The sequence below is a fragment of the Euprymna scolopes genome, chromosome 12, assembly GCF_053919585.1.
Source record: "Euprymna scolopes isolate OS-2025 chromosome 12, ASM5391958v1, whole genome shotgun sequence".
Taxonomy (NCBI): Eukaryota; Metazoa; Mollusca; class Cephalopoda; order Sepiida; family Sepiolidae; genus Euprymna; species Euprymna scolopes.
In genome coordinates, this window is record NC_136493.1 from 79,117,584 (window position 1) to 79,132,982 (window position 15,399).

The 15,399-nt window shown below is 32.1% G+C and overlaps 1 protein-coding gene across 2 annotated transcripts in view; it reads left to right on the forward strand.

Annotated features, from left to right (window-relative positions):
- Positions 1-15,399, forward strand: part of LOC145291357 (ATP-binding cassette sub-family C member 10-like) — a 120,705-nt gene that overhangs the window by 42,752 nt on the left and 62,554 nt on the right. For both annotated transcript variants that reach the window (XM_080137129.1, XM_080137130.1), the window contains exons 2-3: positions 2,430-4,019; positions 8,196-8,423. In XM_080137129.1, coding sequence (XP_079993255.1) covers positions 2,436-4,019; positions 8,196-8,423 — 1,812 coding nt within the window. In that variant the 5' untranslated portion in view covers positions 2,430-2,435. The remainder of the gene's footprint in view (positions 1-2,429; positions 4,020-8,195; positions 8,424-15,399) is intronic.

Genomic DNA, 15,399 nt, shown 5'->3' on the forward strand with positions numbered 1-15,399 from the left:
AGAATTTTTCTCCAAATTCATGTAGATTTGGTGGGAGGCATAGGAAAATGCTCTCAACGGAAAATCCATTATCTCCTAGGGATCATGTGCTTATGGAAAGTGCATTATAGCTATGATGGTTAGATTGTTGAGATCTCTGCATGACCTTAAGATGCGAGATGGTGTTATGCAGACAGTTTTCAGACATTTGTAAAGGTTCATTCTTTCAACATTATGCGTGGATAATGGCACTGAGCCATTGTGTTGCAACAGCTCAGATATGATGATTGTGTGGAATAAATGGGACCGACATGAGAGACGTTTTACCAATTAAGATATATAGGGGGAGTGATAGATCAAGCTACCTGGTAGTTTGAAGGGAGAACAAAGTAGCATGCTAGTAAAAAAGGTACCTGAGCTAGGGAAGAAATTCTCCCTGGATACGGCATAAGTCGGAGAGTAGGTGATTGCTCCGTAAGTATGGGGACAGGAAATTTTAGTTTGAATAGGGATTTGCATGTCACAAAATGGTAGAAGAAATGAAAATGAAATAAAAATTAGTCCTCAAGTCGAGTTGCCCCTCCCCACACACTATCCTAATATTAAGAAAACAAAAAAAACAATACATTCTCTATGGGTTTGACAATGAATGACACTTAGGAAAGATAGTAACGGCTTCTCATTTCAATCAGAGTAGATTGAAATGTTAAAGTAAGTTTTAAATTAAAAAAAAAAATTGAGCAGAAGCATGTATGGGGTCATTGAGTGTTATTTACCAATGTTAATTTTATAATTGCGACGCAGTTACCATCGATGATCAAAGATTATGCATAAGGAGAGACATTGAAAAAAAAATTAAATTAATTACGTAGACTTGAAAAAAAAAAAGAAATCCATGAAAAAAAGAAAAGATGATTTTTTTTTTCTCTTTCATCGGACTTTATGAACTGTGAAAATGCATTAAAAAAATTCTTGTTGTAAATGTTTAATTGTGGAACAAGTTATTGACGTTTTGTTAAATTGCTGTTGTATCTGTAGCTATGGTGGAGGAGAGAGAGGGAGTAAAAATGTATTCATATTGTGTATATATTTTGGAAAATAAGGGTGAAAGGAGTGTTGCATATTGAGCTAGGCAACGCTAGAATTATCGCTGGTTGTGCACACATGCAGTGGATTCTTGACAAACGAAGAGACGTTCCAAGCAGAGTTAAAATACAGGAACAATGTACAAGCATTGTAAAACAGCATTCTTGACACTGACCCACATATTGAACAATCAGCGATCGGAATGTTTTGGTCTTGGTTGGAAAGAGCAAATGAATTCCTGACTAGGAAATTGTCAATATAAACAAATGCCAAACTAGGGCAAAGAGTTTTAGAAGGAGGATGGGAGAGAGCTGACCAAGTTGTCATTTGTCCTCACCAAGCCACTTCCACCCCTCCCTTCCATACGCCAAGTCATTGTGTGAAATAAACAAAGTTTTTGTATGAACAACTTGTCAGCTTATTTTTGTAAGCAGGTTGATAGACGATATGTCCACATGCACTTTGCACTCAAGCTAAAAGGATTATATAGACTGGACGATCATCATTAAAAAGCGCAGTAATAACACAACAATATACTCAGTCATGAATATGCGAGCAATTAAATAAAGGTTAACTAATTTGCATATTGAAAAACAAATTTTGATTATTCATTTTTGATGGTTTCTTATTGGAGCATCTAGGATGATTAAGTTCTAGCACACAAACATGTATTTACATATATATATATATATATATATATATATATATATATATATATATATCCCCAAAACCTCTGGTCTTGATGAAGAGGAGACAAAAACTTGCTGTTATGGTTTCAAATGATTTGAAATAACAGCAAGGGGAGACTTGATTCCAAATATTTCTCATATGTTATAGCCCTCCTCTTTTGGAAATAGGATATGATTATGAATATCTCCAGTATTAAATAAGCCTTATACACTGTGAAATTGACTTTATGTGTGAAAACCAAAGAGAGATATAACATATGAGAAATATCTGGAATCAAGTCTCTCCTTGCTGTTATTTGAGATCATTTGAAACCATAGCAGCAAATTCATCTAAGACCAAAGAGTTCTAGAGAAGGGAACCGAGGACAATATGGCGGCTTCGCTGACACATAAATATCATTCTGTAAATAATTTAAGGTTTCTGCTGTGAATAAATTGTATTTAAATTATAATGTGCTGGTTTACTTATTATTTGAATATCCAATGATTTTGACATCCCATTTCTCCGAACACAACACCTTCCCAAATGACAACTCCTTATCCTCTCTCAAATGACAACTTCTTTTCATTCCTCCCTAAAAAAAAAAATAACTCCTTATTACCCTCCTCCCAAAATATATTTTAGATAAAAATGTTGGCTGCTGCCTTCTGATTGTATTGTTTTTATTATTTCAGGTAAAAATGGTTCTTGCATGGAAATGGCAAGATTTGTGTGGTAAAGGCAAGAATTTTACTGAATGGCGTGCAGGTGATTTTGGTTTCTGTTTTGAGCAGTTGGCCATCATCTGTCCGACCCACTTGATCTTAGCAGTGTGCAGCGTCTACTTTGCTGCAGCCGCCCAAGGAAGCAGCCGTAATTTAGGAGAACTTTTGTCGCCACCATGGTTTTTGCTACTACGAGTTGCATGCGCCCTACTCTTGATGCTGATTCCTGTAACAGGGGTCAGCTTATCAACATTGCTTAACTACCAGAAACTTAGTATCATGGATGGTGTGACTGAATGTATCATTGCTTTTACCTGGCTCACCAACTTAGTTTTTCTTTGGTATCTACGAGACGTCTACTGGCTTAGTTTACGTGGGCCGGTCACTATGAACCTTGCTGTGTTGCTTACGCTAGCCTCTCGTGTTATTCAGACTCGTAGCGTGGCACTTCATCACCTCACTAGGCCAAATTTGAATAATCCAATTGAGGAATATACTGTATATATCTCGCTGTTTTTTCACTGTCTCTACCTCGTGTCTATCTTGCCGTCAAGACGTCGAGAAGATGTTCCCGGTCAGTCATTTCTCATTAATTATGATCCGTCAGAAACTGAACCGCTTATGTCTGAACATGTGCAAACATACGGTGGTGTTCACGTCGACCATACCCAGGTCGAGATTGCTGAAGACGGCTCTAGCTGTCTCTCAAAGCTTTTTTTCTATTGGGTGCAACCAATGATGCGTCGAGGTACCAAAGGGAAAATTGATTCCGTGTTGGATCTTCATTTTCTGCCGCGAAGGCTTCGTACGTGCACGATTGACCAGGCATTCAACAATACATTATCAGAATGCTTATTGAAACACCAAAGGTCACAGAGATTAACCGATCCATTCTGGGCCAACAGCGAAGAGTCGTTTGCAAATAATGAAGCAATTCCACCAGTTGGTATACGAGATAGGTCAGCCCAGTCTTTCTCTAAGAATGCGTTGTTAAAATCTCTCTACAAAGAATATGGTAAGGAATACCTGCTTATTGGATTGCTGAAAGTGGCAGCAGACGTCTTCAGTTTTGCTGGACCAGTCTTATTAAACTATGTTATCATATACATGGAGAACAGCAAAGCAAAAGAAACGGATGGGATATTTTACGCCTGCTTACTCTTTTTAACCACTTTGTTTGGCACGTTCTGTTCATCCCAATTCAATTATCACATAGCTGTAATTGGTTACAAAGTCCGAGGATCCATTATCACGACCGTCTATAAGAAATTGTTATCCGTCAGTCATGTGTCATTGTCAAAATTTAGTGCAGGAGAGATAATCAATTTCATGAGTACCGATACAAATCGAATTGTTAATTTTTGTCCAAGTTTCCACCAGTTCTGGAGTTTACCGTTCCAAGTTGCAATTGCTTTATTCCTGTTAAACCAGCAAGTGGGTCTTTCATGTCTTGCGGGAGTCGCTTTTACACTGCTCCTCATTCCAATCAACCGGTGGCTAGCACTTAAAATATGTGATCTCAGTAAGCTGAATATGTCGCAGAAAGACATTCGTGTTAAGGTAAGTTGTACATTTTATCTTTTTCTTTTTTTTTCCTCGCCTTTTCTTTAAATTTTTATTATCTCTTTGATCACATATATTTGCTAGTTTATATAACAAACAGATACTACACTAGCCCCAACAAAGGAAGAGGTAATGTAAAGAACAGATACTATGCTATCTCCCTCAAAGGAGGAGATAACACTTGGAAGGATGGTCTTATGACAATAGAACAGATACTACACTACCTCTCTTACTCCTCTTAAACATTGAATGATAGTACATTCATCTGAGTAAATTAAATTAAGCATTCTAAAAGATAATAATAGTATAGTTTTGGCTTCAGATACCAAATTTCCATCAGTAATAGATACGTCTATGTATCTTTACTGTCAGTCAGTCTGTCACACTTCTGTTTGAAAGTGCATTTTTATTACTAAAATGCACAGATTCAAAAATGGAGGTGTATGCTTGTATTTATGCCTATATACAAATAGGAATCAATTTTTATTTGTTAATATTGTGATCATGATAATAAATGAGACAACATGGTGGTATATTTACAATTTTATGGATTTCCACAAGCACAGAATAGTGTGTTACAAAAAGACTGCTTCTGACATTTTATTGTAATCTCCTCTGCACATAGTCTAGAAGAGTCCATTTAGTCTCAAATAGGGTAGATCACCATCAAACCATAACAGTTACGTATTTCAAAATTGTTACACTGTTGAAGAACCATTTTATTATCAAGTAGCTTACCTACCTTGTATTGATCGGGTGTTGGTGAAGCTATTTTTTTTTTTTTTCATTTTTTTATTTACACATTTTTTAACTTGTACAGAGAAAGAACAAAATTTCACTTTATATTATTCAATTAAAGAATATGAGTTATTTCCCTTGCTGATTTTGAATTTTGTTCATTATTGAAAAATATTTCCATATTACCAGTTTCCTTAGGATAATAAAACATAAAATAATAAACTACAGCAAAGTATGTTATTATAGTGCCAATAACATAATATTACAATTACAAATGCAAACTGGCTAGTTACAATCCAAGTTTTATATGTCTGCTTAAATGATATTTAGGCCCAACTTTTAAAATCTCATATGATAACTTTGATTAGTAATCAGATAAACCAATGAATCGACAGTAAATTAAAAAATATATTTTCAAAAATGTCAATAAAAACGTCGAATACAAATTGGTTGATAAATCAATTGTCATCTGAAAATCAAACAAATGACTATCATGAAAAGAACCAAAGTCTACTTACTTTAGTATTTGGCACAGCCATCACCCAGAGTGAGTTTAGCTGACTTCCATCAATTTTGATGATGAAATACTCGTCTAGCTACAACCACTATCAACAATTTCCCCCATGCAAATTCCATGAACAAAGCTTCTTTCCTAGGACTGTTCCTCCAGTCTGACTACAATATGGTTGTCTTTCAATTCTAATGTAAACAAGTTCTTCCCTTAAATAATCAAATTCTACCTAATTTCCACTACTAACAATTACTACGCTATTGTTCTGGCAACCATTCTACATCCTTATCCTCGAGTGGTCTGCAAGCCTTGATAAGTGGTGACTCCCTTGTTCAAAAAAAAAGTTTTCTCATATTATTGTGAACCAGGCTTGGCACTTTTTAGCTCTTCCTTGTCTACTATAGTGAGCCACTCACAATTCCATAAAGACTGTAGATGTTGGAGGTGAATATTTTAAGATGCATTCTAGCAGTGGAAAGCTAGGTTTTCAGTTAACCACTCTGTCTTTTTTTTTCAAACTGCTTTGGAATTATCAGGACATGAAACTTACAACGAATCATATGGCTGAATCAGGAAAGTTATCTTTTTGATGAGATTTTCTCTGATCAAAGGAAGATGTTCCTTCAGTGAACAACCATGTTCCTGATATGGACACATATGCAACAAATTTGGAGAACTCCTTGTGGGCAAGAACGATTAAAGTAGCTTATCTTGCGAAGATTAGATACTCAAACAATGATTAAAAAGCAAGATATGGTGACAAACTAAAAAAAAGAAGAAATCCAAACCAAAGTGTATGGCCTCACAAAATATTATCATGAACTAGCATTGCTCAGGTGTTTGGATGTGTGTGTTGAGCAAAAAAAAGAAAAAAGGGAGTAGGAAGGCAGACCCGTACTGTGAAGGAGGAAAAGAACTGGGGAAAAAACCTGACGTCTTTGCTGTTATGACCACCGCTAAACCGGAAGTGACGTAGGTTTTAATTAAGGCTAGACAATCGAAAGAAGAGGATGACTTTCAAAAATGTAGGCGAAAAAAGTGATCCCCCCTCCCCCTGTAGAAAAGTGCCCAGTTTAAGGTGAAGATATTAATGTTTTTAGCTAATTTTTCGGTATTTGTCGTCGGAAAGGTCGAACTTCAAAACGATACTGATCTTGTAAAAATCCATTGATAACTAAAAATTTTCGACACAAACCGATTAAAAAGCTTTCCCTATCTCTGAATACCCTTTATGTAAAATTTCAAATGTTAGACCAGAAATTGTCTGAGTAATTTGGTAGACACTGCTGAGGTCAATTTTTTTTTAACTTTGACCCCTATTATGATCCCTTAACATTTATTGTTTTGGGCTCAAATCAAGTTATTACATTAGATCCATGTCCAAGGAACCTATATCTAAAATTTCAATTGTTCAGACCCAAAATTGGTGGAGGAGTTTGGTAGAGTTCTCAAAGGTCAAATCGTTGAACTTTGACTCTTTAACAGCCAAATTTTTGTCCGAAAACGGATCACAAAAATTTTCCCAAATCTCACTATCCTGTATATCAAATTTCGAGTCTGAAGACTGAAAATTGACAGAGTTATTGGATAGGGAAATGTACACAGACACACACACAGACATGTTCACTTTTATAGATATGTAGATTTAGTATGGTTTTAATGAGTGGATTTATTTCTCCATGGACGTTTATATTTTGGAGGCAGTTTTAGTTTACTAGTACAGAAAAGTTTATATAAATATTCAAGATTGTGGCCAGAGGCTAATAAGTGAATGACTTTTTTTGGAAAAAAAAACAATTTATAATAAAAATGTTAAAAGCTTTAAAACCATTAAACAAATCTTAATAGGAATATATTAAATTGTGTAATTAAACTATTTACATCATAATTCAAAAGAAAGTAAAAAGTGAACATAGGGATTTACTTTTGGCAATTTCCTAACTCCCGTACTTCCTTATTTTGTAATTTAGTACTCCTATTCAATTAGTGATGTTTCTGACGAAGGGGGGGGGGCGTCATTGCTGTTTTCTGGGTCATCTGTTGTTTTAAGCGGATGTTATGTGGAGATTTTCAATCCTCTGATAGTATTCATCATCATTCAGCTATCAATTTATTCATCTCAGTAACCCTTATCCTTGAGTGGTTTTTCTCCTTGATAAATGGTGACTTATTAGTAAAAATATGCAGCAGAGTTTCATAATACAAAGAAAAAGTTTTATTGCTTAATCATTAGATGGGAGATATTTTTGTGTCAAAGATTAATGTTATGATCAAATAATGGCATTATTTTATGTGTATATATATAAAAACAAAACTGAATGCTCCCTGCTAAAATTTGAATAAATAAATTGAATAAACAATTAAAAACAATTTTTGTTATAATGTGAATATATTGCTGCTTAATTGGTATTATGTTTGGAATTTTTTGTTTTGAATTCAGTGTAGAACTGTTAGTATTTACGACAATTCGAACTACTTTCAGTGTTTAATGTGAAAATTGTTTGATTACAAATGTAAAACAATTAAAATCAACTTTTGTTTCAGAATTTTTTAATAAAAATTCAAAATTGATATTCATAAATGACTTTCCTGATAAAATTGTGTCCAAGACGAGTATAGTTGTTGATGACATCACACTCTATATTAGAGATAAGAGAAAAACGAATACATATTCAAGAAAATGTCAGCAACACTGGAAAACAACTTTCAATCAGTAGTGGAATGGTCCTGTAAATAAATAGTAACATTTAATAGTAGTTGGTAACATTTTATACTACTAAGATTATGCTTCATTAAACAACTATAAAAAAATCCTTCTTAATCCTTGATTGTCATGCTTCGGGTGAAAAAGAGTAAAAAAAAAAATGTTTACAAAAATATTTGTTTATTTTAAAAGTTTTTTCCTGTTCTTTTTTTTTCTTCAGATGATGAATGAAATTTTATATGGTGTGAGAGTTGTGAAATTTTATGCATGGGAGAGTTATTTTCATAACAAAATTAACAAGTTGCGGGATGACGAGCTTGGCAGTTTAAAAATTCGAAAATATCTCGATGCAGCCTGTGCCTTCTTCTGGGCTACAACTCCTGTTCTTATTGCTTTTCTCACTTTTATTACTTATACGCTGCTTGGAAATCAACTCACCGCTGCAAAAGTAAGTGAACAATTTTATATATTATTCATTTTTTTTACCACTTGGCACTAAAGCCAACTGAGTCACGGCCATTTTTAGACTTTCCCTTCCATGCGAGAAGGAGTTTATTGCTAATCGTCTGAGGTGCCTGTATTGGGGAATGCTGATGGGGCTGTCCAGGCATCTTTTTGCGAAGCAGTGCTCTTATTCTAAGGCACTCTTCAATCCAACTTTCCAATCCTTGTTTCACATCATCTCGCCATGAGAGGGTGATAAATAATTTCATATATATATACATGAAATTATTTATCACCTTCCCATGGAGAGATGATGTGAATATGTATATATATATATATATATATATATATATATGAAATAAAATGGAGGTGGAAGGACCTGAATACTCAACGTTTCGTCCGATTTATGCGGGCTTCTTCAAGAGGGATGGTCATTGACGAGAGAATCGGAGGATTGGGGCTATATATAATGATGGGGGAGAGCAACGTGTTTTCCTTATGTAAATTAGATATCATATATACATATATATACATTTTATGAGAGAAAAAAATAAAAAATAAATTAGAGTAAATTAGTGTAGTGGATTACGTCTAAAAGTTAAAATATCGTAGAGATTAAAAAAAAAAAAAAATTGTGTTTGGAAATATAGCGGTGATAGATTAAATAAATAAAATGACACGAGATTACGAAAGAATTTTTTTTTTTTTTTTTTTTTAAATTAGAAATAATTGAATTGGGATGGTGTCTAAAAATAAGAATAGGAGGTGATAAATTTATCTATATATTATTTGGGACCATCTTCCATATATATATATATATATATATATATATATATATATATATATATATATAAAATAAAAATTACAATTAAATTTACCAAAATGATCCAAGATTTAATCTGAAAAGGAAACACTTGATAAGTGGATAGTCCTTAATCCGCAGAGTTTCAAAGAAATACTTTCCTTCTCAGCAGAGGGTAGGAATTAGCAAAATGTGGGATCGGATTTTGCATACAAAAGTATTTGATGAAACAACAAGTAAGTCAAAGATCTTACTTGATAACAAAAAAAGTGAAGCAGAGGGGATATGGTGAAAAAAAAGGTGTCTTTTAACAACTCTTGCTGACATTTTCTGAAGTAATAACCTGTACATTTCAGTTGACCTATATTATTTTGCCCTATATATTTTTTTGCGCCTTTTAACATTTCCTGTCTGGGTCATTTTGATATTTGTTTTTCTATTTTATATTTAATTCTATCACCATTTAATTTTTTTTTTCCTCTTCTTCTTCCCTGATCACTATTTATGTCTCCGCAACAGTGTGAAAAGCATATCTTATTTTTCTTTTATTAATATTATTGGAATTTTTCCCCTTTTCCCTTGTACATATTTGTGAATTATTCCATAGTTTTCAGCCTTTGGATTATTTGGGACCATCTTCCATTTACGGGATTTCCTTGGATTTTACTTGTGCAAATGGAAATTCAATTAATTTTCTTGAAGTTATATTTTTGGATTTTAACGTCATCGGATTATTTATCTTTCACCAGACTATCCATTCACTTGTAATCACCTTTTTCTTTGAAACTCCGCGGATTAAGTACTATCCACTTATCAAGTGTTTCCTTTTCAGATTAAATATGTTTTTAACTCTTTTTCAAAGTGTTTTTTAACATGTTTTATTAACTGTTTGCCTATATATATATATATATATATATATATATATATATATATATATATATATATATACACTAGCAGGCCGCCCGGTGTTGCCTGGTCGTAAAATACATATAAATATTATATTTTAATTCATGCAGTAACTGAGACATGTGCATGCGAGTATTATATTTTTTTCTAAACAGTTCATTTTTTATAAGTAAAAAAAAATACTCAAGCTGAGATCAAAACCATAACCTAAAGACAGTGAGTCAAATATGATAACCATATGATAATATGATAGCCAGCTTGACACGATCTTTAAAAATTGTTTTCAAACCTACTTATCTCTATATAAATAAAATGAACTCATTTTTTCCCGTCAGATTTCGACCTTAATAGGATTAAAAATCAAGATATTTCATGCAAATATAATATGCACAAACGGCAGAACAATATCTGAGGTGTGTTATAGGCTTATTATTTCTCAAATTCCTCGATAATCTTAGATTTCTATACTTTTTCTGCTGAGAAGTCACGGCCAAAATCGGTTACGATCAATGGAAGTGGTAAAATATTTTCTCTCTAATAAATTCCTCCTCCCCCTGCCACCACTTAACACCGTTTGGGGATCGTTCACAAGGAACAATTGAGAAGAGAACACCGGTTTGGCTTCGTAGTTCTTTCATGTGAAGTTATTTAAAATCACTAAACTAAGCTGCAGTGCTCTGTGGCGTAGTGGTTAGCGTGCTGGACAATTCACATTATATTTTCACGTTCGCGCCGACCTACCGTAGTCGTTTTTTTTTTTTTGTTTTTTTTTCCTAAACAACTGGAATGGACTTTTCTTGGTGGCCGAACTGTTAACGTTGCAAATGTTTTTTTTTTTTTCTTTTTTTTCACACTTTATTTTCCTACTTTTACTCATGACTCCGGGTTTGATCCTTCCTACTTACCTACCATAACATTTTTTTAAACTCCCCCCCCCCCGTCCCGGAAACAAACACTCGGGCAACGCCGGGTACCCCCGCTAGTTCTTAATATAAGTAATCTGTCATGTGAATGATTCACGCATGTGCATTCATGAAACAGTTGACAAATAAATAAAAATCCAATGACCCGCATGTACCAGTTTTTCAATTTTGACCCCTTAGCATCCCATTTTTCTGGATGAAAACCAAGGAAAAAGTTTTCCATATGTCTGAATACCCTATATACCAAATTTCAATTTTGTAGGTCAAAAATTCATTGAGTATATAGGTTTTCAAAATACCGTCAACCAGACAAAAAAAAACTTTCTTGAAATCTTTTAACACAACAAAAGTATATATAATAGAGAAAAGAATTCGCCTTATTAGAATTTGACATATTGAAAAATAGGGGTATTTTTTACCATAAACAACAAACTAAAAAGATGTAAAGAAACAAATGTATAACAAATAAATGTTACCTAAGGCAAAATAAGCTACTCTTCTATCTACCTCGATAAGGTTTTTGTGTTTCAACTTATTTTAAAGCGTTTTTTAAGTTTGAAACACAAGTAGTGCTGAATTGCTAAGTTAGAACGAACACAAGATGGCTGACATAAGACGATTATCTGGAGAGACTTGATAATTGTTCAAAACTCGAAAATGAAACAAAATACTCATAAGTGTCGCCGTGACAGTTATAAGGTGGATTTCTATCAGTATTTTGTTTAATTTTCGAGTTTTGAGCTATTATTGAACGACCCCAAATAACAATCTGTAGATTCCATGAACAAAGTTTCTTTCCTAGAACTACCCACCTGTCGAACAGAATTCCATTGGCCTGCTTCTTGGCCGACAACAGTATGGTAGCTTTCAAGTCTAATGTAAATAAGTTCTTGTAGAACCGTCCCCTTAAATAATCAAATTGTATCCAACTTACACTATTAACAATTACTACACTATCACATTACATTAATTAACCCTTCTCCCCAAGTGGCCTTTGTGCTTGATAAGTGGTAAAAAAAACAAAAAAAACTTGGACTATTTATGTTTTAAACTTAAAAAAACGCTTTAAAATAAATTAAAACATAAAACTTATCCAGCTAGATATAAGATCAACCTCTCTTGCCTTTGGTAACATTTATGTGTTATATATTTGCGTGTTTTGTTTATTACTTTTTCAGTTTGTTGTCTATAGCTGAAAAATACTTTAAATGTAAAGGAGAATATATGATTAAAGTATTAAATCCTATTTTTCTAAACTAATAGCATTAACAAGTAAGACAATTTATTGATATAAAAATGTGTCCCCTAAGAGAGACAGAGAGAGAAAGAGTGAGAGAGCTTGCAAAAGCGTTTTTATGCTTTTATGCAAAAATCATGTGAATTGATCAAGTAGTTTTATTTTTAAATAAGAAAATCAAATGTTATAGCAAAACTAACAGAGATGCTTTTGCGACACCATCTCGAAAACACTTTGAAGGAGGAAAGAAGATAACCCCAAATAATTCGAACATGCAAGATTTTAGGCACCCATTCTTAACATGAGGAGGTATTGGAAAAAAAACTCAAATTCGCTTAAAAGTTTTGGGGTTTGTTTTACAATCCACAAAGATTAAAAAAAGTTATTAAAAACTTAAATATATAAAAATTAAATGTTACCAAAGACAAGATAAGCTACTCTTCTACCTAGCTGGATAGGTTTGTAGTATTTTTACTAAATGCAAAATATTTATTCTGCTTGAAAAACCACTAATGTTAACCCATACATAAGCACAAGAAAAAATGTCCGCAATATATTTGTTACCTGGCCATTTTTTTCTTGTGTACGGGTTGGTTTTTCGAGCCAAAAAAGCGTTTTACATTAAGTAAAAACACTACAAACCTATCCAGCTGGGAAGAAGAGTAACTTAACTTGCCTTTGGTAACATTTATTTGCTATGTATTTGATTTTTGACCAATTTTTCGAATCTTTGTGGATTATAAAAGAAACCTTTGTTTATTTTTTTTTTTTAATAAAAAATTGAAGTACTTGATCAATTTAGGTGATATTTTTTTTTTGTGTGTGTGTGTACAATATTTTCTTTTCGTCATGGTCTACAAATTGGCCACCCTTTGTCTATCAACTCTTAGCAAGAGACATTGCGATGGTCTCACACCGTAACCTAAGTACAAGAGGATAGACAAAGTTATAAAGGAAATAAGGTCAAATACCCCACCCCCAACTAATTAAGAATAAAATGATTCAGTAGCAAATCGGAAGGCATGATGGAACTATAAAACTTAGTTAAAAAAAAAAAGAAAGTTAGTTAAAAAAAATATGTAAATGCTTCAGTAGTGAGAAGGGAAAAAGGTGTTAAAAAATGGATCATGAAGAGTCTTATGTTTTCTGTGCCAAATTTAGATTGGATTACATTCCTGTCTATTGTTGCTGTTTATATGTAAGTTTGACACTTACATATAAACATATAGGTGATTGTGCAAAGAAAAGCGAAAGATCAATTTAAAGAAAAAAAAAAAAAAAAATTGTAAAAACAGGGGACATAACTCAGATTGCTTATTTTAGAAAACATTTTAAATTACATTCAATTTTTGCTTATTGTTCGTTTTTTAATTAAATTATTCTTTTGGTAAAACCTGTCGAGGGTAGTCTGTTTTGGGGTTGTTTTTAAAATGGAACGAAACTTAGATTTCGTTCCATTTTAATCTTTTATTTTTAATTGCGCATGCATTGTATTTTTTAATGTTAAAGACTAATTTTTTGAAAAAAAAACCATACCATAACATTTACTTTTCAATTAAAAAAATAAAGTTACCGCAGCTTCTTTTGAAATGTTTTCATCTAATGAAAATATTGTTAGTTTTCTCTTAATAGTCACATAAAAACTATGTTTTGTATCATTAATGTTATTAACTTTGTTACATGAAAAAAAAATTTGTCGCAGATTTTTTTTTTCAATGTTTTGATTTAATAAAAAATATTGCTGCGTCGAGTGTCCTAAATTATGAGACAGAAAAATGAACGAACCTCTTAGTAAAAGAGAGTTGTCTTCCTCTGCACAGTGAACGATTGTAAAACTGCAGCAAAATTATTGTCCCTGTTTATTAGCCACAATGTGAGAAGTGAATGATTTTAACTCTACACTTCAAGTATCAAGATTAACAACAATAATAATAAATAAATAAACAACAAAATAAAAAGTGGTAAAGAAACAAATGTATAACAAATAAATGTTACCTAAGGCAAAATAAGCTACTCTTCTATCTACCTCGATAAGGTTTTTGTGTTTTAACTTATTTTAAAGCGTTTTTTAAGTTTATATATATATATATATAAATGTAATTTTAATTAAAGCATTGAATTAAAATGATATTTACCACATGCAAATATAAAACTCAAATTGCATGTCACAGAGAAAAAAACTGAATCAAAAAAGTGAAAATACTAATAATATTAATAGGAATAATTAAAATAATAACAATAACCATGGTATAAAAAGAAGAGAAGTTAATTTCTTATAATTTGGTTATTTATTAGTTCAAGCATTTCAACATTACTCACAAGTGAACAAATTCTGGTAGCTATTTACAATTTTGTGTATTGCTAATAAATGCAACCATTTCATTGGCTAATAAACATAGTTTATTCAATTAGAATTTTGATATGTATCTGGAATTTTCTGTTACTAAAAGAAATATTGGATCAGATTAAATTGATAGGAATTTCTTTTTTAGGTAAAGAACACAGACTAAAAATTTGTGTAAAAAATTGGCTAATCAGAAATAAATATCAATTTGTTAGATGTAATGTTAATTGACTTATTATAAAAATTATATAAAGAAAATGAGTTGGATTTTTGATGTTAGACATTGCATTACATTTTTTGATGTTAAACTCATATAGCATTGTATTTGATAAATCGATATTTCATTCTGTTCAGTGCTTTCTGCCTTTTTATCATTGTACCATATTCTTCACACTAAAAAAACTATAATTCATTTCAGGAAGATTTTTAGAATGGAGGCAATTTTAATTTATGATCTAAACATCCCCAACTGTTTAAAATTAATTTTTTTAAAATTCTCCATTAGCTTGCCCATCAATTTTTAATAATCCACTGCATTTTGATAATAGAAATTTTGACTCATAAAATTTTCGTAACATTTTTAAATTTTTGCTGTAAAATGAACTATTATGTTCATATAGGATTTCATTATTATAAACGTTTTTTTTTATAATCGATGCAAACCGAGTGTGAATATTTTTTAAAAGGATACTTTTTAAAAATAAAATTTGAATCTAAAAATTTTTTAAATAAATGGATAAACATTTTTTGTTAACCTACAAACTGTTG